Raw genomic sequence first — 25,032 nt, 5'->3', positions numbered from 1 at the left:
AGGTATAAATATTGGCCAGGGCACTGGGGAGAACTCCCTTGCTCTTCTTCAAAAAAATATTGCCATGGAACGTTTTACATCCACCTGAGAGGGTAGACGGGCCCCCGTTTAACATCTTATCTGAAAGACGACACCTCCAACAGTGCAGCACTTCCTCAGTACTGCACTGGGACTGTCAGCCTGAATTTTGTGCTCAAGTCTCTGGAGTGGGACTTGAACCCGTGACCTTCTGTCTCAGAGGCGAGAGTGATACCATTGAGCCATGCCTGACACTTGGCAGGATACAGTGATCTGGGGTATCCAGAGATATATCATCTGTAAACTCCCAAAAGCTAGTAACGTGGCACTATTTCAAAGAAGAGCAGGGGAGATCCCCCCGGTGTCCTGACCAATATTCATCCCTCATCCAACATCACCAAAAAGCAGATTATCTGGTCATTTATCTCATTGCTGTTTGTGGGACCTTGCTGTGCGCAAATTGGCTGCCACATTTCCTACATCTGGAGGTCGTGAAAGACACTATATAAATGCAAGTTTTTTCTTTCTTTAATGCCAGAAAGACCAAAGAAATGTGGCCTCAATGTCTTCAGGGGGGAAAAAAATGGAGGTGACATCAAATAAAACGAAAAGCAAAAGTGCAAGGGGACCCAAAAAGTGTAAATAAAAAAAACAATAATTTTTTTTTTTAAGAGTAATGAAGAAGGGAAGGTAGGAATCTTAAGAAGACTGTCACGTCTGCTTACCGGTCCTCTTCCACGGCGTGTCATCATCTTCAGACTCTTTCACATACGTGTCAGACTGTACCAGCTGGACCGGCAACGGCATCGACGACTTGGGTTGGTACGGCTGGGTGGGCGACAGTATAAGTGAGTCCTCCGGCGATTCTAAATCGCTATCGGCTGCCTCGGGAACCGCGTCATCGATAGCGGCCTCGTCGCTCTCCGGCCGAGCTTCCCGCTGGTCGGTCCCCGCTCCTGGCCTCAACTGGGGAAACATGGACTCCGAGCCGGTCTCCGATCCGGAGTCCACGTCTTTAGCCGGCGGCGCCAGCAGCAAATACTGGCAGGCGACATCTGCAAAAAGAAAGAGGTCCCCGTCGTTGATTGTGTAGCGGACATTGGGTTTCAGGATGGCGTTCTTCCGTCGGGTCTTGTTCAGGCTGTTGCAATCATGGATCAGGTGGGAATCCCCGTCGATTTCAATGACCGCATGCTTCTTGGACACAGACTGCACAGGAATGTGGATATGGCAACTCTCGTGTCTGCCGATGACATTCTCGCCTCTATACACCATAAAACCTGTGAGAGTGAAGAAAACAAATTGAATCAATTTGAAATCCACATACAACTCGTTTATTCCTTCTCCCACACCCTTTTTTTTCTTTCCTGGATGTATTGGAATATGGTTCCACAAGTAACAGCGACCCTCCAGTACCTCTTCCACCCGACCATACTCTCTCGCCCCGAGTCAGCAGGTTGTGAGTTCAAGTCCCCCTCCAGAGACTTGAGCACAAAATCTAGGCCAACACTTCAGTACCAACACTGAGGGAGCGCTGCACTGTCGGAGGTGCCGTCTTTTGGATAAGACAATAAACCGAGGCCCCATCTGACCTCTCAGATGGATGTAAACGATCCCACGGCACTATTCCAAGAAAGGGGGAGTTCTCCCCAGTGTCCTGGCCAATATTTATCCCTCAACCAACATCACTAGAATAGATTATCTGGTCATTATCTCATTGCTGTTTGTGGGATCTTGCGGTGGGCAAATTAGCTGCTGCATTTTCTAGATTGCAACAGTGGCTACACTTCAAACATACTTCATTGGCTGTAAAGTGCTGTGAGATGTCCTGAGGTTGTGAAAGTCGCTATGTATAAATGCAAGTTCTTTCTTTTTTATGCAAGCCTCCGCACTCCTCAAAAAAAACCTTTTAAAGCGTTTGCATATAATGTGACCGTGGAGCAGATCCTCACTCCATAGCAATTGGATAGCAATCAGGAGTAGAAACCATAACCAATTTTTCCTACCCTGGCATACTGTAGCCAACAGTAGCACACCTACTGGCATCCCAGTGAATATCAGCTAACCTGGCCCACGTTTTGGTCTGTTTGGCTCAGCTCTATAGCAGGCACTGGGCCAAATCATGAGGGAGCAGATCAAACCGTGCTGCTAGAGGGAGATGAAGGTTACGTACTCCCAACAAGGGGAGAAAAAGCCACCCCTCTGTAACTAATCTCTCACAGCAGTTGATTTTAGAATAGCATGGGCAGATTCCCGGGAGCAGGCATCCCCACCGTCCCCCCATCTACCCCGGAATTAGGTAGAGGTAAAAACACAAGTTTCATATCACAGCTTGAGGGAAGGTCACGTGAACCCCGGATCCTACCAAGTCAAGGAAATATAGGCCCTTCCTCATTGGTGACTATCCCAATGCCCCCAAAATGCACAAATGAAATAAATGAGTACATTCTTTACCTCCTCACTGGTTGCTATTTCTCCCTTCTCTTTGCCTGTTGAAATACTGAACTATGCTCAACACACCTGCAGCGCGATCATTTGTCTATACAAGCTTCTGTCTTCACCGACAGCAGGCGATATCGCTCCAGCAGTGGTACCCCGTAAGAGTTTCTCTCTTCCCAAGTGCAAGGGCTTTGGGGTTTTTACTTGACTGGAGAGCAGCTGACAACTGTCTAGCCCCGAAGCTCTGGAATTCCCTCCTTAAACTCCGTCCCTCCACCGCCTTTCAGACCTAAGCTCCTTAAAACCTACCTCTTTGACCAAGCCTTTGGTCACCTGTCCTAACGTCTCCTTCTTTGGCTCGGTGTTAACTTGTGTCTGATTTACGCAATGCCTTGGAACGTTTTACTACATTAAAGGCGCTATGTAAATGCAAGTTGTTGTTGTCAGCCTTGGCTCAGTGGGTCGCACTCTCACCTCTGAGTCAGGGGTTCAAGCCCCACTCCAGAGATTTGAGCACATAATCTAGACTGTGCAGTACTGAGGGGGTGCTGCACTGTCGGAGACGTTGCTTTTCCGGTGAGACGTTAAAGCGAGGCCCTGCCTACCCTCTCAGCTGGATGTAAAAGATCCCATGGCACTATTTGAAGAACAGTTCTTCGGGTACGGTGTGGCCGACAGCACTCATCACCACAACATGTGTGAGTATGTTGCCATTATGGACACATACTATATCCTGTTAAGAGGATCCCTCCCTCTCTCTCTCCCTCCCTCCCTCCCTCACCAGTCTCAGGTCTCTGGTTGCCTGCAAACACTCTGAGCCGGCCCCGAGGCTCACGATCAGAGACTCTCAGCTCTTCCTCCTCCACTTCTTCCTTCTCCTCCTCAGGATCCCAGTTCACCAGCTGCGTCTCGTCCATAGTTCCTCAAAACCAAACATTCACACTAACAACAAAACCATTTAAATAAAATACTTGATTATAAAATGCTCAGGTCAATCTCTGCCCCCTGGGCAGCGAGAGACTTCTTCAAAACTTCATCACTTTTTTTCCCCTCCCCCTTCCCCTCGGTTCTCCCTCTGCGCATGCGCTAGCGACCGAAGCCTCTGATTGGTCGACACCCGTGTCTGTCTAACCCTTCCCTACCAGCTGATTGGCTAATCCGAGTTGTTGACACCGCCCCCTCCCACCGCGCGCAACGCGCCTGCGCCTGTTTTCACCGGCTCCCGCCTCGACGTCAAACTCAACCCGGATCGGAGCTCCGATTGGCCAATAGCGCTGCCCATCAAAGCACGTATCCAATCGCAGCCGGGAATGTGAGACGTTCGCCGGGGACAGGAGGGTGGAGTGTAACGTCTCTTCGGATTGGACAGTTCAAACAGCGACCTGTCCTCTCCTCCAGCGGCCCCCCCCACGCTATGGTACATTTGTTTGTCTTTTTACTTTTCTTCACCTTGTTTCTCTATGTAACGGGAGTCAATGTTTCTTTGTTTAACGTCGTTCTTTCGTCTCTGACTCTTCTCCCCAGTTGGATTCCAGTCCCGCGACTAACTGTCAAATTTCGCCTCTATTTCCCCCCCCCCCCAACATTTTTCGCGGCTCGCGCATGCGCGAAGCAACATCTCCATCAAAAGGGATTCCATTTGAGAAAAAATTGTGCAAAGTCCAGGGAAATGGTGGGGACGTCGTGGCAATCATTGTTAGCCACTTTACAGTTAAAGGTAGGCTTGTCAACTCTGGTTGGAGGCTGGGACACGTGATGTTATGGCCACATGACATTTGATCACATGACGTCTGGACATGTTAATGCATTTACCCTATAATGATTGGATCCCTTATATTTAATTGCATTTACCCAATAAAAGTTGGGACCCCCCCCCCCCTACACTTAATTGCACTTTTTAATTCATGGGATGTGGGGGTCACTGGCAAAGCCAGCATTTAGTGGGAGGATAGAAGATTGGGAAGTCTTCAAAAGACATCAAAAAGTAACTAAAGGATTGATTAAGAAAAGGAAGATAGATTATGAAAATAAATTAGCAAAAAATATAAAAACAGATAGCAAGAGTTTCTACAGTTATATAAAAAGAAAAAGGGTGGCTAAGGCAAACGTAGGTCCCTTAGAGGATGAGACTGGGAAATTAATGGTGGGAAACATGGAGATGGCAAAAATGCTGAACAAATATTTTGTTTCAGTCTTTATGGTAGAGGACACTAAGAATATCCCAACACTGGACAAACAGGGGGCTCTAGGGGGGGGAAGAGCTAAATATGATTAAAATCACTAAGGAATTGGTGCTCAGTAAAATAATGGGACTCAAAGCAGATAAATCCCCTGGACCTGATGGCTTACATCCTAGGGTCTTGAGGGAAGTGGCAGTAGGGACTGTGGATGCTTTGGTAATAATTTTCCAAAATTCTCTGGACTCAGCAAAGGTCCCGGCAGATTGGAAAACTGCTAATGTAACACCCTTATTTAAAAAGGGTAGTAGGCAGAAGGCTGGAAATTACAGACCAGTTAGCCTAACATCTGTGGTGGGTAAAATTTTGGAGTCTGTTATTAAGGAGACAGTAACGGAACATTTAGATAAACATAATTTAATAGGACAAAGTCAGCATAGCTTTATGAAGGGGAAGTCATGTCTGAGTTCTTTGAGAACATAGCATACAGGGTGGATAAAGGGGAACCAGTGGACATAGTGTATTTAGACTTCCAGAAGGCATTCGACAAGGTGCCACATAAAAGATTATTGCTCAAGATAAAGAATCATTGGATTGGGGGTAATATTCTGGCATGGGTGGAGGATTGGTTATCTAATAGGATGCAGAGAGTTGGGATAAATGGTTCATTCTCGGACTGGCAACCAGTAGCCAGTGGTGTTCCGCAGGGGTCGGTGCTGGGTCCCCAACTCTTTACAATCTATATTAACGATTTTGAGGAAGGACCGAGTGTAACATCAAAGTTTGCAGATGATACAAAGGTGGGATGGAAAGTAGAGAGTGAGGAGGACAATAAAAACCTACAAGGGGAGAGACAAGCTGGGTGAGTGGGCGGAGATTTGGCAGATGCAATACAATATTGGAAAATGTGAGGTTATGCACTTTGGCAGGAAAAATCAGAGAGCAAGTTATTATCTTAATGGCGAGAAACTGGAAAGTACTGCAGTACAAAGGGATCTGGGGGTCCCAGTGCAAGAAAATCAAAAAGTTAGTATGCAGGTGCAGCAGGTGATCAAGAAGGCCAACGGAATGTTGGCTTTTATTGCTAGGGGGATAGAATATAAAAACAGGGAGGTATTGCTGCAGTTATATAAGGTATTGGTGAGACCGCACCTGGAATACTGCATTCAGTTTTGGTGTCCATACTTAAGAAAAGACATACTTGCTCTCGAGGCAGTACAAGGAAGGTTCACTCGGCTAATCCCGGGGATGAGGGGGTGGACATATGAGGAGAGGTTGAGTAGATTGGGACTCTACTCATTGGAGTTCAGAAGAATGAGAGGCGATCTTATTGAAACATATAAGATTGTGAAGGGGCTTGATCGGGTGGATGCGGTAAGGATGTTCCCAAGGATGGGTGAAACTAGAACTAGGGGGCATAATCTTAGAATAAGTGGCTGCTCTTTCAAAACTGAGATGAGGAGAAACTTCTTCACTCGGAGGGTAGTAGGTCTGTGGAATTTGCTGCCCCAGGAAGCTGTGGAAGCTACATCACTAAATAAATTTAAAACAGAAATAGACAGTTTCCTAGAAGTAAAGAGAATTAGGGGTTACGGGGAGCGGGCAGGAAATTGGACATGAAGCTGAGTTTGGATCGGTCAAGGCCCTGTGGGTGGTGGAGCGGGCCCAGGGGCTGAGTGGCCTACTCCTGCTCCTACTTCTTGTGTTCTTTAGATTTGAGGTGAGGATCACATCAGCCATGATCTTATTGAATGGCGGAGCAGGCTCGAGGGCCTGATTGGCCTACTCCTGCTCCTATTTCTTATGTTCTTATTGCCCATCCCTAATTGCCCTCAAGAAGGTGGTGGTGAGCTGCCCTCTTGAACCGCTGCAGTCCGTGTGGTGAAGGTACTCCCATGGTGCTGTTAGGTAGGGAGTTCCAGGATTTTGACCCAGCGAAGATGAAGGAACGGCGATATATTTCCAAGTCGGGATGGTGTATGACTTGTAGGGAAATGCGCCGGTGGTGGTGTCCCCCTGTGCCTGCTGCCCTTGTTCTTCTAGGTGATAGAGGTCATGGGTTTAGGAGGTGCTGTCGAAGAAGCCTTGGCGAATTGCTGCAGTGCATCTTGTAGATGGTGCACACTGCAGTCACGGTGCGCCAGTGGTGGAGGGAGTGAATGTTTAAGGTGGTGGATAGGGTGCCAATCAAGCAGGCTGCTTTGTTCTGGATGGTGTCGAGCTTCTTGAGTGTTGTTGGAGCTGCACTCATCCAGGCAAGTGGAGAGTATTCCATCACACTCCTGACTTGTGCCTTGTAGATGGTGGAAAGGCTTTGGGGAGTCAGGAGGTGAGTCGGTCACGCAGAATACTCAGCCTCTGACCTCTTGTAGACACACTATTTATATGGCTGGTCCAGTTATGTTTCTGGTCAGTGGTGACCCCCAGGATGTTGATGGTGGGAGATTCGGTGATGGTAATGCCGTTGAATGTCAAGAGGAGGTGGCTAGACTCGCTCTTGTTAGGGATGATCATTACCTGGCATTTGTGTGCCACCAATGTAACTTGCCACTTATGAGCCCAAGCCTGGATGTTGTCCAGGTCTTGCTGTATGCTGGCACAGAATTATCTAAGGAATTGGGAATGGAACTGAACACTGCAGTCATCCCCACTCTGACCTCATGATGGGAGGAAGGTCATTGATGAAGCAGCTGAAGATGGTTGTGCCTATATTTACCCTATAAAGGTTGGGTCACCCTGTAGTTGAGAATCTTTGCTTATGATTTTGTGCCAGCAGTTGCAAGAACTCGAAGGCTACCTATGAACAGGAGAAGAAGGGAAACTGAGGCCAGGGAACAGGAGAAACAGGTGGGGGAACTGATTTGCAGAGGGGAGACCAGTAACTAATGGTAACTCACTGAAATTGCACTGATAACTAATAGTAATACTGATTATCACTTAGATTCGACTCATAATACAATAATTCACTAATTGTCTATATTTAACTGGTCGTAATAGGTAAAATGCCCCGATATCCTACTTCTAATTAACAACTTGCATTTATATAGCTCCTTTAACGTAGTAAAACGTCCCAAGGCACTTCACAGGATCAGAAATCAGACAAAAAAAATTGACAACGAGCCAAAGGGGGAAGACAACATTCGGACTGATGATCAGAAGTTCAGTCAGAGGTAGGTTTTAAGGAGAGTTTTAAAGGAAAAGAGAAGCAAAGTGTTTCAGAAGGGAATTCGAGCTCAGGGACTAGGCAGTTGAAGGCACGGCTGCCAGTGGTGGGGCGAAGGAAATCTGGAATGCACAGGCGGCCAGAATTGGAGGAGCGCAGAGTTCCACGGAGGATTGTCGGGCATTGCTCGACAGGAAGCCAGTGTAGGTCAGCAAGCACAGTGGTGATGGGTGAACGGGACTTGGTGAGAGTTAGGATACGGGCAGCAGAATTTTGCATGAGCTCAAGTTTATGGACGGTGGGAGATGGGAGGCTGACCAGGACAGCATTGGAAAAGTCAAGTCTAGAGGTAACAAAAGGCATAGATAAGGGTTACAGCAGATGAGCTGAGGCAGGGGCAGAGACAGAGACAGGCAATGTCTCTGGAGGTGGAAGTAAACTAAATTTTATTTTAAAACTTTGTCTTGTATACAATATAGTTTGGTGTACATTAATGTACTGTTGACAATTTTAATAAACAAATTAAGGATAACTTACTTGTAATACATACTTTATGGTTAAATGTTATTAAATTAAAATAATTTTGCCCTACCCACTATATAGTGTATCACATCGGCAGTTAAATTCTCTTAAAGTACTTCAGATGGATGTTAAAGACTATTTCAGTAGGAGCAGGGAGCTTCCTGGTATGGCTAACAATACACATCATGATCGCATTCCTATTTGTGGGATCTTGCTGTGTGTCCACATGGCCACAAGTCAGTGCACTTCAAAGTAATTCATTGAATGTAAAGTGTTTTGAGATGTTTGAGGGATGAAGTAGTGATAAATAACTAAACATTTTAAACAGAGCTCCTGACTTATGCTTTTTTTTAAAAAAAAATGTTTTGTTGGAACTTTCAACATTGAGTGAGAAACCAAATCCAGCCTTGAAAAACAGGATTAATATGCTGTATCCAAATTTAAATACTGTTTCAAAATTTGTTATTCACAGTAATTTATAGTTCCCCAAAACAACCGCCACCCTAGGCCAAAGTGCATCCCACTCCAGCACATAATCTTGTTACTTCAGTGCAGTGCTGAGGGAGTGCTGCATGGTTGGAGGTGCTGTTAATCCAAGGTCCCATATGCCTTTTCAGGCAGACATTAAAAAAAAAACCAAGGCACTATTTGAAGAGCAGGGGAGTTCCCCCAGTGTCCTGACCAATATTTATCCTTTAGCCAACATCATTTATCTCATTGCTGTTTGTGGGACCTTGCTGTGAGCAAATTGGCCATTGCTTCTCCCTATATTACAACAGTGACTATACTTCAAGAAGTACACCATTGGCTCCAAAGCACTTTGTGAAAGGTGCTATATAAATGCAAGTACTTTCTTTTCTTTAACACCACATGTATCATTTGACAATTTTAAAGAAAGGACAATAACCAAGAGTAAATTTAACCAGGAAATTTTTTTATTGTGACCAACATGTGTGTGTATATAATGATAGAGAGCATAGATATATAGAATGCCCATGAATCCATGTAACAAATTCAATGCTAACACTATAAAAGAAATCCCAATTCAACAAAATGTAACATGCACCATTTCAAGCTATTAACCAGATGTTTAAAAAATGTTCAGTTATTTTTCTGCTTTACATAAAGAAAATATGGAATTTTTGCCATTTCATTATATATAATCTTATATTTATCTGAATACCTTTTTCATGGAAACTTCTTTGTCAGCCATCTGGCTCAGAAATAAAGACTTTATTCTCCGATCCGCACAGACCAGGTTCCACGTCCAGTCTGTGTTGAGTTACCACAGCAGCAGTAGGGGTGCTACAATTGGCTATAGCACCCCTGGGTTAGGGAAGGAAAAAAAATAGAATCAACCCAGATTTCATGCATCCGGTCGACATAAAGCAACCCCCATTGGTAATGCACATGTGGAAGCCAGGCTAGGACAGGATTGGACTCGGCTGTGATGCCCTTCACAGTCAGATAGCCTGTCAGCACATGCTATCAAGGTTCGCACACGAATAATGGGCCGGTGACCAGCACAGTTTTAGTAAATAATCCAGCCCCCAAGGCCCAGTATTTTGTAACTGTGATTATTCAACAAAATTGTGACTTAGAAAACAAGCAGCATTTAGTGATCTTGTTTGTTACGTACAGGAACATGCCCAAAATGCAATGAGTTATTGATAAAAACATACCGATTGATGTGCTGCAGAGCCATACAGATCAGCAAGGCCCAGAGTCTGACTGCTCGCATATGTTAATTTGGTTGATCTCAGCCGAGACCTGCTGTGGGGGAGCTACATTTTACCACAACAACTGGAGCTTGGGGGCGGGGCAAAGAAAAAAAATTCCCACTCCGACATGCCTTCCATTTATCGCCATTGGAAGGTGCATGTATGTGGATGATGATACCCCTCGTGGCCATGTAGCTTGCCAATTCAATCCTGGCTGACATGAATAGGCAACTTGGGAGTAAGTTGGAGTCACAGAAAAAAATTACAAAACTAGGTCAGTTGCTTTAGTACCAATATATAAACTAGGTGAGAAAAAAGTAATTGCAAACCACTTGTGGGGCAAGAAATGTGGCTTTAATAGAATTCAATTTTGTTTCTTCTATAACCTTTTGATAAATCATAGTAATAGAAGAACATTTATTCTAACACTTTTCCATATGAAAGAATATTTTCCTCATATCTAAAGTAAAATATAGAACAAAAAAGGGACCACCATCTCATTAAACAGTTTTGCAAGGCATTACTCAATGCTAACACACAGAGAAAAGCAAAATGTGGTCAGTAATACAATAACATTACCAATAGCATTTGGCACCTTTTTGTATTTAAATCTTCCTTTTTATGTACAAGCCTCATTGAAAACTTGACACTGCAGCAGATACAGTGCAAACATAAGTTTCAATGTATCACAAACAGGGGAGTGCTAAAGAAAAAAACAGCCCCATGTAACCATTTGGAGAGCTGCGTTAGAACACAGATTTGCAACCTGGGATCTTTAGATCCACAAAGGGACACTAAGTTATCTGCAAGCAAATCTGTCTACCTGGTCATCGGATTTCTATATTTGCTGAATTACTAGCAAGTTGATTTCTGTTGCTGCATATACTAATCGCAATTAAACACTGTCTTTTGGAAGTAAGGACAGGGGAACCCAGGGAATGCATGAATACTTGCAATGGCTCGTCCAAACAGAAAAGCTTAAAACTACTGCATTAGTGTGCGGCACTAGTTCTAATTTACAGTCCCTTCAATGCACCAACTAAAAATATTGAAAAAGAAAATTCTTAAAAGGGCATTGTTGTCACATTGGAGTTATTAATACAAAGACTTGTTTAAATTTGACAATCAAATGAAAAAATGTTATAAATGGCATGCAAGGAGGTCAGTTTAAGTTTTAAGATTGGACACAATGGCAGATACTAAGTGATCCAGTCTCAAAGTTAGGAAAATACAGTAATCACTTATCTGCCAAAAACAAAATCTGACCAATCCTGGACTAACACCATTTAAACAGAATTTTTTTATATATATAAACCAGTTGTGCACAAAGATCACAAATAGCTCTCCTGGAGGTGAAGTGGCTAAATATGCCACATAGTCCAAAGAAGTTCCAGCTTTAACCCTGCCTCCCCATCTAGTCTGAGCTGGGGCAAAAGCATGGGTGCTAAAATTGGCCTAAGCACCCAAGCTGGGGAGGTAGTAAATCAAGCCAGGATCCTTGTTCTTGATTGCTATCCATTGTTGGCAAGTGCACAGAGACAAAACGAGGCTGGGTTGTGATCACCTCGACAATCGAATAACCTGCTGACAACACTCACCATCGAGACTCACAAATGACCACTTGGCTGAGGGAGGAGAAAAGAACTTTGTTACAGAAACAAGAAGATACACATTTGCAGAGGTTGATTCACACTGATTTCATGTAAATAAGTGGAGACACAGTCACTAGAAGAGCCAGGGGCAGCCACCTTAAGATTCCTTGTTCAACCTTTCCCCATCTCCAACCTAGGCTTCGGAATAGTGAGGCTCCATACCTGGAGCAACGCCTTACAAAAATCACCCCATATAATTGCCCCAAACACGGAACGCTGCAATTCTTTTTTTTACATCTTTAGCTTCAGTTAAGGTAAATATAAGTACATTGTCATGTCACTGAACAAGCCACTGTATTTCTCCATTGCAAGACAACAGCGCCCTTTTAAAAATACATGCAAGTTAGTGGCTGTTGGCCAAATCACTGCATTCTAATAAACTACAGTATCTACTGTTCTGAAAAAGACGGCTTAATTCTTCGGGTGGGACCTTGCAAAACAAAATTCAATTGTACCTTTCCAAACACTGGACATACAGCCCTTCCCACTTCTTTCCTGCATTTTAGTACCTCCTCTATGATTGCGTGTATTTCACTTTAAAGAATTTTGTAACGCAATGATGATTTGCTTTGATTTTTCGGTTGTGGCACCATCATTCTTGCAAATTATATTGTTGAGAATAAATGTAATGGGTCTTCCAAGTTCAATGTAGAACTTCTCAGGGTCTTTATTTTTCTTGTAGGTCTCACCACCACAGTGCAATGCAACAAGGGATCCCTCAGAGTTAAATATTGGGGATCCCGAAGCACCATAGTGGAAATCTGTTTTGTACGTGATTACATTTGAGTATTTCAGTCTATTGAAAGCTTGACTTGCAATCAAGACCATGTCATGCGTATAATTTTCAGCATCTTCTCTGGTTATTCCAGATCTTAAGCTTTCCAGATGTTGCAGCGCATAACCAGCTGCCCGCTGATCCCCGGTCATGACCGAACAAGGACAGATTTTCTTCTTGTCTCCTTCTGGGTGGCCAGTGATGTAAAGGGTGCCGGTTTCTGGTGGGCTGGCACAGAACTCCATCAATCCCATCACCCCAGGGGAGCTCTCCAGTTCCAGGACAGCGTAATCAAGAGCTTGATCGTAAATCTCCAGCCAGGCCACCAGCTTCAAAGGTTGACCTTTCTGACCGTCCTCCTCGTAGCCGAAGAAGACTTCAGTGCAGTCGCGGATTAGAGCCGGCCAACTTTCGAACGGGGCGTTCTCCGCTATCATTTCCACCACGTGGTAGCAAGTGATCACGTACCTGTCCTTGAGGAGGAAGCAAGTGCCGCTGGCCTGAGCGGTGGAAGACCTCCAGGCAATGTAGCCCACGCTGGAGAGTCTGTCGGTGATCCGCCGATAAGCTCTGGCCGGGACGGGCGACTGGGCTTCTTGGTGAAGGCGGTTCAAATACTGCCTCTCCGACACATTTGCCTGGTCAGCGTTCCTGGAAACCGACTGCTTGAACTTCAACACGGCAGCGCGGCGGGCCTCCACGTGCCACTTTGGCAACAGATTGCGGCCGCCTTCGTACGCTTTCCCATCCAAGTCCTTCTTGGACATTTGCGCCGACGACTCCGCAGATTTACTTGCTTTAGGCTTTGGGCTCTTGCCGTCTTCACCCGCCTTTTTCTTGGAACCGCTCATTTCGATCTGAAAGCTTCTGCCGTGCAGTGCGTCCACCGCGTTATTGAACTGGATCTTCTTCGGCGGGTCCACCTTCTCCAGCAGCTTGTGAGTGTCATCCTCGATCTTGGTGTCGAAGCGACCATCGTTCACCAAAGCTTCCCGGATGGTCTCGCCTTCGAAGCCAAGGATGCAAAGCTTGGTCTGCCCCTGAGCTATCCGGTCAGCCAGAACGATCCTCTGGGTGGTGTTGCCCGCCGTTCTGCCACTGGGCTCGACATAGAAGAGGACATGGCACTTGTTGCGCGGGTACTCTGGAGGAACCGGCCGGTCACTGCTGTCGCGGTTCTGGGTCCGCAGGAACAGCAGCCTAAAATGAGACTGTTGTGGTAGATAGCGGCACAAGATGTCAAAGTTCACCAACCCTTTAAGTGGACCTTCCCCATAGGCAAGGATTGTGTTGTCATTTTTCGCCTTCTCTTCGAAGTCACAGGAAGAATTCAGCGCAAAAAGCAAGGTGTCATCTGGATCCCCAGTAAACGCATACTGGATATTATCAGGGTCCCCACACACACTGAAAGTGAACTCTTTTTTCTGGACGTTTTGTACTCCACACTTCTTGTTTGTGTATTTGTCTATTTGTTCATTCTTTAGAATTTTTCCATTCTTTGGACTCAACTCATCAGTATACCTGCCTGATTGGAGTTTCCTTTCTTCCCATGGGTTACCGTCACCCATCTTTTTGCTTCTAGCATTTTTGATCTGGAGAGACAGGAATTGATTATTACTTGTTTACATTTTTCTTTCTCTTGAACATGCCAAGCTACAGCTCAGTGGACACCTGCTGGCCAAGCAACCATTCTTAATGTACAAGCCTAGACATTAGGTGCTGTGTGTGTGAGTGAGTGAGTGAGTGATTACATCACACCATTCTGTTCACTCAATGTGCAAAGACACTAGCTTTCCTCTAGATCGTAATCAGGACCAAGAATCCCAGCTGATTTTTCCCTCCCTTGCCCAGGGTCACGAGGCCAAGTGACATCTTTACTCGCAAAGTTAGCTAGCTCAAGCACAGAAGAGAGACCAAGCTTATAACCTTCCTGTTCTGAAGTACTCAGCTTCACAACGGCAGTGTACTTACTAACAGCCATCAGGACAGCCAACCCCCACCCCCAAAAGGTGCCTTTTTCCTCTTACTTGTCACTCTCCACTGGAGAAGACAATGGGGATGTGTTTGCAAGCATCAGCCAGCACAGCTAGACCAGCTGCTGACAGCCAAGAGAGTAGCAGCTTGGGGTGACTTTCATGAGAGCAGGGTGTCAGCTGTGGCTGAGTGGGTAGCACTCTGGCCTCTGAGTCAGAAGGTTGTGGGTTCAAGCCCCACTCCAGCACAAGGCTGACACTCCCAGTGCCAGTACTGAGGGACTGCAGCGAAGCTGTCAGAGGTGCCGTCTTTCGGCTGAGAGGTTAAACAGAGGCCCCGTCTGCCCTTAGGTGGACGTAAAACATCCCATGGCACTGTTTGGAAGAGTTGGGGAGTTCTCCCCCGGTGTCCTGGACAATATTTATCCCTCAGCCAACAATAATACAGCTGATCTGGTCATTATCTCATTGCTGTTTGTGAGCGCTTGCTGTGCACAAATTGGCCGCCAAGTTTCCTATATTACAATAGTGACACTTCAAAAGTAGTTTATTGGCTGTAAAGCGCTTTGGGACGTCCTTAGGTCATGAAAGGCGCTGTATAAATACAAGTTCTCTTTCTTTGGGCCATTCAGCCCCACGAGCCTGTTCCGCCATTCAGTGAGATCCCCTTGATTCCAAAAATCTAATCGATCTCAGTCTTGAATATACTCAACGACTGAGCATCCATAGTCCTCTGGGGTAGAAATATTCACCACCTTCTGAGTAAAGAAATTCCTCCTCATCTCAGTCCTAAATGCCCGACCCCTAAATGTCCTAGACTCACCCTCAGATTGTTTTTCTCCAGCCCTATAGGGATGTGCCTCGCCTCTGGTCAGGTCATTCCAGCCACGCCTCCCCAATTACAGAGCAGGGAACAAGAGATCACCATCAGAGTAGCAACTGTACAAATCTGCATCTTCCCATTTAATACATTGCAGTGACAGTGCTCTAGCCCAATGTGTCACCCATACTCAGCACCAATTTATTCTGGAATTACCATCCCAGTAGGGTTTTGATGATCAGTTATATTAAGGACAGCCCATGGCAGTTGGATGCAGGAATAAAGCTGCTAACAAACTAGGATTTACATGTTCTACATCAGTCACCTATTGAGTTGTACCTGATAGTCCTGGTAATGTTCCTCAACACCCAAAGAGGAATATCGAATTAGGCATTCGGGGTCTGAAAGAAAAAGAAATCCAAGCTATTTTAATCAAAGTTAAAAGAAAAACTGCACATGCTGGAAATCAAATAAAAACAGAAAAAGGTTGGAAACAAACAGCTGGTTTGCGGGACAGGTTAACATTCCAGGTTAAGACCCGATTACCAGTTCTAATAACAGATCAAGCCAAAATGTATGACTGACTTTTCACTTGACAAAAAAAAATCTGGTCTGCTAATTCCAGCATTTTTTCTTGCCAATCTTCTCCCGAAGGATTCACAGTTGCACAAGTGCTGATTGCTCTCCGAAACCTCATTCAAGTGGTCATCAGGCACATCAGTCTGAAAGTGGGCACTGACGGACAGTTCAACAGCCCAGTCAAATCCCGTTCCTACTCAATGTCCACACATGCACTGCCAGCAGGGGCCACCAGATATTGCTCAGGAACAGGAATCCTGAACCGTTTTCCAATCCATAACCTAGGAGCACTGAAACCAATCATAGTGCCCGACCAGCAGGCCCCACAGTGGTATCTGGTAGCAGAAAATGCGACAGTTACAAAATCCATTGTACACGTCACACCTTTGTGCAAATCTGTGATATGAATTACAGCGCCAGGTTTGTACGTGATCTACGACGTGTCAGCTGTGGCTCAGTGGTAGCACTCCCACCTCAGTCAGAAGGTTGTGGGTTCAATTTCCACTCGAGACTTGAGTACAGTGCAGTACTGAGGGAGTGCTGCACGGTCAGAGGTGCCGTCTTTCGAATGAGAATTCAAAAAGTACTTCATTGACCGTCAAATTTGGGACTTCCTGAGGACATGAAAGCACTATATAAACGCAAGTCTTTCTTTTCGCTTGGTCATACACGTGAGCTGTACACCATCTCTTCCCCACATTTATTTTTCTCTGCTCCTCACCTGAAGCTGCTGATTCACCCTGGAGTCCAATTCCACATACACTGACAGATCTCTGGTACCCTCACCCAAGTCCTGCTCTAGACATGTGAGCCTAGTCAACTGTGTGCGAGCAAGTTATTCAATCAGAGTGTCACAGCCAAAACTCGATCCTGTCCTCACCCAACATTTCACACCTGCACTTTTCCACCAAGGGCTGCTGGATGGTGATCAGGAGCAGAAGTGGTGGGATTTATTTCCCCCTCCCTAGCGCAAGGACGCTGAGGCCAATTGTAGGAATTAGCAAATCTCAGCTGGGTGATAATCAAACTCCGCACAAACCTGGGAAAGCCCCCTTCCCCCACACAAGTCTGTATGGCTTAATACCACACCAGGCAGTACATTTATCTGCTGAATGATATGGGTTTTATTTTAAAAAGAGTAACTAAGTTTTTCAATGAATTATCAAAGCAAAACTCAAGCTAAGATTGCACAGCCTGTCTGCCCAGTTCTGGACCTGGCAAAAGCTGGCAGTTCTAAGCATATGGGATCAGCATGATTGGCAGAAATCTAAAAGACCCCCCTCTCACAAAATATGGAAAACAATCTTATTTCCAAAAATGGAAGCAAAGTAAAGCTGATCAATGCCATTGTAATATATATTGTGGAAGGAACATGGGTATGAAAATATAAACTAGGAAATTTTTTTAAAATGTATTTCATTTGATAATCTGTGGTTTCAAAATAAGGGCTATCCATGCTGGAAAATGCACATTTGATAGGAGCAGAGTTAGTTTAGTGAAAAAAAAATCACCTTCAACATTAAAATTTTCACCCCTCACCATGCACCAGTCTCTGATCTAGACAGGCAACCTACTAACTCAATCCGTCAATACCAGCTGCCAGGGTGTGTATAACTCAGCTCTCTACCTCAGTTCCGATATTCCCCCCCCACCCCATTGTCTCAAAAGGTCATCTCATACCTTGCTTTACGTTCCTTTGGAGAGGTCTCCCGTCCTTCCTGGGGCCACTTGCATCTTGCGGCTGTGCAAAACAAGGATTCATTGTGTGATACTTAACAGGAATCCTCTTCTTTCTCTCCCCCCCCTCCCCCCCACGCCTGGTCCAACAATCTTGTCTTTGGATGGGACAGTCTGGGCTGTAAACTTTGCCATTAACAGTTCTGGTCTCAGATTACTCCCCAGAGATTACCGCAACTTTTTGTCACCTACATTTTTCAGAACGTGAAACCCTTCAAGAAAATACATCAGTTTGTAAATATTTTAAAAATCGATTAAAATGTGTAATATAATTCTGGATAGGAGTTGAAGGTCACACCATTAGATTCATCCAGCAAGATTCGAGCCAAGGTTCCACCCTTGATACCCTGCCTCCCCAAGTTTTCCCTCCTCTTCTCCTGCAAGTCCTGATTCTTGGTGGAGTGCGGCTCTATAAGCCAGCAGCCCTCCAGTACCTTGCCCAAGAGGTCATTCTACATGTACGAGCTTACACAGCAAGTGATGGCAGCCCATTTAATATAAGCAATTGCCAGTGTAGTGCACTATAAAAAGAAAGCTTCAACTGACAACAAATTTTTGCAATGCGAACACCAACGCTACGCCAATTAAAACACAGTCGATATCCCACCGAGTTAAATTGTAACGACATTAGGAAGTTTTCAGGCAGCCCTAGATGCCAGAACATTCAGGTCTGAAATTTCAGCTGAGACAGTCATGCTGGTTTATCCTTAAAATGTAAAGATATGCTCCCTTGACTGCTCAGTTGGTAAATGCACTACAAGTGTGGTACTGATCCATCCAGAGGCAGTGCTCAGGTTCAATCTCCAGTAGGTGCTCTTCTCAGCCTGATTACAACTGGCCTAAGTGCCTCGGACTAGCGGAAGGGAAGAAATCAACCAGGGCTCCAGCAACTGATTCCCAAATAGCAATTAAACAACGGTTCCTGCTGGGAGTGCACGGGGGGAGTTGGGCAAAAAACGTGATTGGGCACCGTTTTGATGCTTTAATACCTTCAGACACTCACCGTCTAAGCTCACACATAAGAGTGCGGGATGGCTGAATTCACCAAGAGGGAAGGGAGCCTCATTCAACAAGAGCACAAGTTGGAAAAACGGCGCTACACTGCTGCAGCCATTATCACCATCCTGCACTTTCATCAGCTGACACTCCCCAATGGGAGATCAGGATTTTCGAACTTACCTTGTAAAAGAATTTCCATTGAGACAAGGTACCAGAGAATGGCCAACCCTGTGAAACTACACCCCAGCGTCAGTCACCACCTTCAGGAAAGCAGGGGGAGAACACTATCCCGTTGTGATTTGAACAAGGCAATTATATTACTGACTATCGCTACATCATCTTTCTCCGTTCACAAACACAAAGTGGTGAATTACTTTTTAAAAGGGACACTGCAAGGTTGCCAGGAAAGTTTTTGTTTCTCCATTTTAAAAACAATGTGACACAATGTCGGCATTGTCAATAGCAAAACATTTACCAAGACAAATCATAGCATCGAGAAAGTGATGTGGAGCCACAAACACCACTAAACTCTTCTAGGCTTTCTTCTTCTCAATGAGGAAATGAGCTACACGCAAAAATTAGAAAAGCCCAAGCTGCACAGTCTTGAAAGAATAGGATAAGGTAGAGTCTCAAGGGGTATATACAAAATATTAAATGGTATACCACACAAGTACACAGCACAAAAGGAAGCCATTCGGCCCAACATGTCTGCAAATTCTTCGCTGGAGCAATCCAATAACCTCCATATCCCTGAATCCTCCTCTTCAAATGTTTATCTACTATTCCCTTAAAAGCTGCAATGTTCTCTGCCTCAAGTACTCCCTCTTAATAGGAACAGGAGTAGGCCATTCAGCCCCTCGAGGCTGTTCCACCATTCAATTAGATCATGGCTAATCTGTATCTTAACTATCTACCCGTCTTTCTTCCGTATACCTTAATACGCTTGCCTAACAAAAATCACCCAGTTTTGAAATTTTCAATTGACCCCCAGCCTCAACAGCTTTTTTTTTTGTGGGGGGAAGGGGGAAAAAAAAAAGTGTTCCAGATTTCAACTACCCTTTGTGTGAAGAAGCACTTCCTGACATCACCCCTTAATTTTAAGGACTTTTAACAATTCTCTGCTTAAAGAATAAGGTACAGTGAGAAGAAAACACCAAGTTGAATCTGGAATATTACCTTATGAGTCAGGATAGTAGGACAAGGATACAAAATAAAACTAGTGAATGTAAATTTTAAAAAGTTTTTTTAAAAAAAAAGTTGTCTTTACTCAAAAGGTATGATAGGAATAATCTACCAGATAAGGCGGCAGAGTCAAAGACACTAGGGAAGTTGGGAAGTGGACGTCGGGGCTGGGTTGCTATTAGGACAAACTCTGATGGGCCAAAGGCCTGGTCTCGTTCTTCACTTCATGTTCTGACTCTCAGCCTTCATGGTTTTAATACCTCCGGTGCCTCCACTCGGCAAGGTTGCCAGGTCTGTGGCCATGCTGCCAGATGGAGCACAGGATCCATCTCAAGGGCCGGAAACATTGGGGGCAAGTTACCTACATGAGGTAGAAAAACCACAGGAGGAGGCATTAACCTCAAGTGATTGAGTCAGTGGGGAAAATAGAACCCAGTGGAGGGAGTCACTCAATGAAGCCACGATCTGCATCTGTGTCTCAGCTGACCCAGGAAGGGTCAAAAATCACAACATTCATGAAGAAAATTAAAAATATACCGTAGGTGTTCTGCTGCCTTCGTCACTTGAGGAACTCATCCTGTAATTTTATCTGACAGCACTGACAAGAAAAATGGAAAACTGTATTAGAGGATATCAAACCATTAGGACCCCTCAACATGTCCGACAGAAAATGGAATTCTGTACCACAAAAGCAGCTAGAAGCAGGGATTTAGGACCTCTTCGAAAGAATGCATCATCAGAACTGCTCTTAAAGAAGGTCCCTCCCCCAATATATAATGCACAGACTGTAGCACTAAGCCAAGCAATTGAAAAGATTCTAGGTTCAAGTTCTAATCTGTGTTCCAAGTTACATAATCTCACCCACTGCGACATTTGGGGTATGACAACTGCCCTCAGCATACTGGGCAAGCAAGTGCAAAGAGCAGCCAGAGTTCTTGCATCTGATCACAAGTTTACCCCTGAACAGAAAAGGTGTTGGGGCACAGGCTAACGTTTTTCAGTGATGCCCTACATAGTCGAATAACCTGTTGACGTTCACCGTCTCAGATCACACACGAACGGCCACAGGGGCAACATACTGGAGGGCTGTCTACACTCATGTAACCTCACCCCAGCATGATTTGAGCCTTTAGAAAAAGGGGAAGTAACAACACATTGTTGTAAACAGTTATACAGATCCTCAGTGACCTCATGTGCTTCCCACAGCAATCAATCCCACATGATGTCCCCAGAGTGGGATTCCAAGGACAGAGCACGATGGGGCTAATCATGTGATACTGGTGATGTACATGGGGCACTTGCCACACACACACACACAAATGTAAAGCTTTGCAATAGCCACTAACCAAAAAGTGAACAAAACGGGCTGAAGCCAACTAGTAACGCTGTACAAGTATAAGGAATAGATTTCACATTTTTCCTACTTGCAAACGTCAATTAAAACAAGTTCAGGATCACAAAACCAGCTCAAATATGAAGACCCACGGTTGTTCTCAAAACATACTTCTCCGTCACAACTTTTAAGGCCGCTGGAAAGCTGTTTCCACTTCAACATCACTACAGCTGCAATATGAATCCAGATTCAGACTCTGAACTGACTCCAGAAAGCAGCAGTGACGTGTAACCCAGGACTTCTATAAAAAAAGGCTCAAGGGCTCCCAAGGATCTCCTCTCCCTTTTTACAACGAGCTGGGGTTAATTTACACGTTCATACAGTGCAGTCTTGGCACCAGTGCTCTCCAGAAATTTAAAATGCTGGCAGAGCATCTGCAAACATGCACGTACCCATGTACATGCAGCGCTTACTCCCTGGCAGGAGGACTAGAGCTCCAGCCAGGCATTGTAAACAGAATACTGCCTGGATGGAGCCCATACTGTGGCTGCTAATATCACACGAGGTGAGGTAGAAATGCAGAGTGAAAGGCACATAAATACGAGCTACAAGCTTCATACACCCCTCACCCCATGGCTTAGTGGGCAAGTGCTCTGGTGTTGTACTCAGCCATACAGCACCAAAAGTCCAAATACTCGGTCTGTGCTGCGTTCGCTGGTGAGGAAACAGATGGTCTCAGTGCCCCTGGGCTGGGGAAGAGAAGAGAGAAAATCGGCAAGGTTTCTCATTATCCAGTGATTCCACCTAACCAGGTCATGTGGGTGAAGACAGATAGTAGTCGCCACCTGGCCTCACACAGGAAACAGCCACTGGCAGCAAAGAGAGCAAAGAGAAGGGGGGGGGGATGGAGAAAGGAAGAGAGAAGGGGGGGGGGGGAAAGGAAGAGAGAAGGGGGGGGGGAAAGGAGAGAGAAGGGGGGGGGGGAAAGGAAGAGAGAAGGGGGGGGGGGAAAGGAAGAGAAGGGGGGGGGGAAAGGAAGAGAGAAGGGGGGGGGGAAAGGAAGAGAGAAGGGGGGGGGGGAAAGGAAGAGAGAAGGGGGGGGGGGAAAGGAAGAGAGAAGGGGGGGGGGGAAAGGAAGAGAGAAGGGGGGGGGAAAGGAAGAGAGAAGGGGGGGGGGGAAAGGAAGAGAGAAGGGGGGGGGGGAAAGGAAGAGAGAAGGGGGGGGGGGAAAGGAAGAGAGAAGGGGGGGGGGAAAGGAAGAGAGAAGGGGGGGGGGGAAAGGAAGAGAGAAGGGGGGGGGGAAAGGAAGAGAGAAGGGGGGGGGGGAAAGGAAGAGAGAAGGGGGGGGGAAAGGAAGAGAGAAGGGGGGGGGGGGAAGGAAGAGAGAAGGGGGGGGGGGAAAGGAAGAGAGAAGGGGGGGGGGGAAAGGAAGAGAAGGGGGGGGGGGAAAGGAAGAGAGAAGGGGGGGGGGGGAAGGAAGAGAGAAGGGGGGGGGGAAAGGAAGAGAGAAGGGGGGGGGGAAAGGAAGAGAGAAGGGGGGGGGGGAAAGGAAGAGAGAAGGGGGGGGGAAAGGAAGAGAGAAGGGGGGGGGAAAGGAAGAGAGAAGGGGGGGGGGAAAGGAAGAGAGAAGGGGGGGGGGGGAAAGGAAGAGAGAGAAGGGGGGGGGAAAGGAAGAGAGAAGGGGGGGGGGGAAAGGAAGAGAGAAGGGGGGGGGGGGAAAGGAAGAGAGAAGGGGGGGGGGGGAAAGGAAGAGAGAAGGGGGGGGGAAAGGAAGAGAGAAGGGGGGGGGGGAAAGGAAGAGAGAAGGGGGGGGGGAAAGGAAGAGAGAAGGGGGGGGGGAAAGGAAGAGAGAAGGGGGGGGGGGAAAGGAAGAGAGAAGGGGGGGGGGGGAAAGGAAGAGAGAAGGGGGGGGGGGGAAAGGAAGAGAGAAGGGGGGGGGGGAAAGGAAGAGAGAAGGGGGGGGGGGAAAGGAAGAGAGCAGGGGGGGGGGGGAAGGAAGAGAGAAGGGGGGGGGGAAGGAAGAGAGAAGGGGGGGGGGGGAAAGGAAGAGAGAAGGGGGGGGGGGGAAAGGAAGAGAGAAGGGGGGGGGGGGAAAGGAAGAGAGAAGGGGGGGGGGAAAGGAAGAGAGAAGGGGGGGGGGGAAAGGAAGAGAGAAGGGGGGGGGGAAAGGAAGAGAGAAGGGGGGGGGGAAAGGAAGAGAGAAGGGGGGGGGGAAAGGAAGAGAGAAGGGGGGGGGAAAGGAAGAGAGAAGGGGGGGGGGAAAGGAAGAGAGAAGGGGGGGGGGGAAAGGAAGAGAGAAGGGGGGGGGGGAAAGGAAGAGAGAAGGGGGGGGGAAAGGAAGAGAGAAGGGGGGGGGGAAAGGAAGAGAGAAGGGGGGGGGGAAAGGAAGAGAGAAGGGGGGGGGGGAAAGGAAGAGAGACGGGGGGGGGAAAGGAACGGGGGGGGGAAAGGAACGGGGGGGGGGAAAGGAACGGGGGGGGGGGGAAGGAACGGGGGGGGGGGGAAAGGAACGGGGGGGGGGGGAAAGGAACGGGGGGGGGGGGAAAGGAACGGGGGGGGGGGGAAGGAACGGGGGGGGGGGGAAGGAACGGGGGGGGGGGGAAGGAACGGGGGGGGGGGGGAAGGAACGGGGGGGGGGGGGGAAGGAACGGGGAGGGGGGAAGGAACGGGGGGGGAAGGAACGGGGGGGGAAGGAACGGGGGGGGGGGGGAAGGAACGGGGGGGGGGGGAAGGAACGGGGGGGGGGGGAAGGAACGGGGGGGGGGGGGAAGGAACGGGGGGGGGGGGAAGGAACGGGGGGGGGGGGGGAAGGAACGGGGGGGGGGGGGGAAGGAACGGGGGGGGGGGGAAGGAACGGGGGGGGGGGGGGGGAAGGAACGGGGGGGGGGGGAGGGAAGGAACGGGGGGGGGGAGGGAAGGAAGGGGGGGGGGGGGGAGAACGCAAGCCGCTATGAGCCGGTGTATAATTCCCATTTGTAAAAAAAAAGGCCCAGGATTGAGGCCTGCGCCAATTATTTACCCTCCTCGCGCGCCAGCTGTATTGCCGCGGCCCCCGAGGCCTCGCTCTCAGGTTCACTCCCCGCCCGGCCCCGAGGCCTCGCTCTCAGGTTCACTCCCCGCCTCAGCCCAGCCCGGCCCGGCCCGGCCCTCGCTTTTTGTTTCCACGCCGTGGAGTGAGGCTTTGCAGGCCGCTCGGGGAAGGAAGGAAGGAAGTAGCGGCCGCGCCGGGTCCAAAGGCGTCTCGGGCTTCCCCCTCAGCATCACACCCCGAGGCTGAGAGCGGGGCCCCGCCGATCATCACTCATTCCCTCCCGCCCAGGCCCAGGCCCCGACTCACCCTCCGGTAACTCCGGCAACCAAGAGGAGCACGAGCGAGCTGGCCTGGGGTAAATGACGTAACCCCCCCCAACGCTGGCCGCGGCCGATTGGCTCTCGCTGTCATGTGACCTCCGGAGGGGGCGGGGCGAAGGAGAGAGGGGGGCGAAGGAGAGAGGGGGGCAATTTTCACCTCACTGGGAACCAGAGTCTTGGGTCAACAGCAACAGCTTGCATTGATATAGCGCCTTTCACGTCCCAAGGCGCTTCACAGGAGCGAGCATCAAACAAAATCTGACCCTGAGCCACATGAGGAGATATTAGGGACAGGTGGTCAAAAGCTTGGTCAAAGAGGTAGGTTTTAATGAGGGTCTTAAAAGGAGGAGAGCGAGGCGGAGGGGTTCGGGGAGGGAATTCCAGAGCTTAGGGCCCAGGCAGCCGAAGGCACGGCCGCCAACGGTGGGGGCGATGGAAATCGGGGACGCGCAAGAGGCAAGAATTGGAGGAGCGCAGAGATCTCGGAGGGTTGTAGGGGCTGGAGGAGGTTACAGAGATAGGGGAGGGGGCGAGGGCCACGGAGGGATTTGAACACCAGGATGAGAACTTTAAAAATCGAGGCGTTGCAGG

The 25,032-nt window shown here is 47.6% G+C and overlaps 2 protein-coding genes across 6 annotated transcripts in view; both read right to left on the bottom strand.

The window, feature by feature from the left end:
- Positions 1-3,509, bottom strand: part of mdc1 (mediator of DNA damage checkpoint 1) — a 32,091-nt gene extending 28,582 nt beyond the window's left edge. For both annotated transcript variants that reach the window (XM_067973918.1, XM_067973919.1), the window contains exons 1-2: positions 3,239-3,509; positions 744-1,298 (exon numbers count right to left, since the gene is read on the bottom strand). In XM_067973918.1, the coding sequence (XP_067830019.1) occupies positions 744-1,298; positions 3,239-3,374 (691 nt within the window). In that variant the 5' untranslated portion in view covers positions 3,375-3,509. The remainder of the gene's footprint in view (positions 1-743; positions 1,299-3,238) is intronic.
- Positions 3,510-9,232: 5,723 nt separating this feature from the next.
- On the bottom strand, positions 9,233-24,515 carry LOC137305126 (serine protease FAM111A-like). Of its 4 annotated transcripts, none has more exons than XM_067973914.1 (5): positions 24,428-24,515; positions 20,295-20,355; positions 17,520-17,580; positions 15,600-15,661; positions 9,233-14,059 (listed from the first exon to the last, which is right to left on the bottom strand). In XM_067973914.1, exons 2-5 carry the CDS (start codon positions 20,331-20,333, stop codon positions 12,224-12,226), a joined length of 1,998 nt encoding a protein of 665 aa, XP_067830015.1. In that variant the 5' UTR covers positions 20,334-20,355; positions 24,428-24,515; the 3' UTR covers positions 9,233-12,223. The 4 variants fall into 4 exon arrangements, with proteins under 4 accessions (XP_067830015.1, XP_067830016.1, XP_067830017.1 ...); XM_067973915.1 differs by lacking the exon at positions 24,428-24,515 and adding an exon at positions 24,110-24,373; XM_067973916.1 differs by lacking the exon at positions 24,428-24,515 and adding an exon at positions 21,720-21,748.
- Positions 24,516-25,032: the final 517 nt, after the last annotated feature.

This window comes from Heptranchias perlo, chromosome 39, assembly GCF_035084215.1.
Source record: "Heptranchias perlo isolate sHepPer1 chromosome 39, sHepPer1.hap1, whole genome shotgun sequence".
NCBI classification, from domain to species: Eukaryota; Metazoa; Chordata; class Chondrichthyes; order Hexanchiformes; family Hexanchidae; genus Heptranchias; species Heptranchias perlo.
Note: the sequence above shows the minus strand (reverse complement) of the source record. Positions and strands in the feature narration are given on the sequence as shown.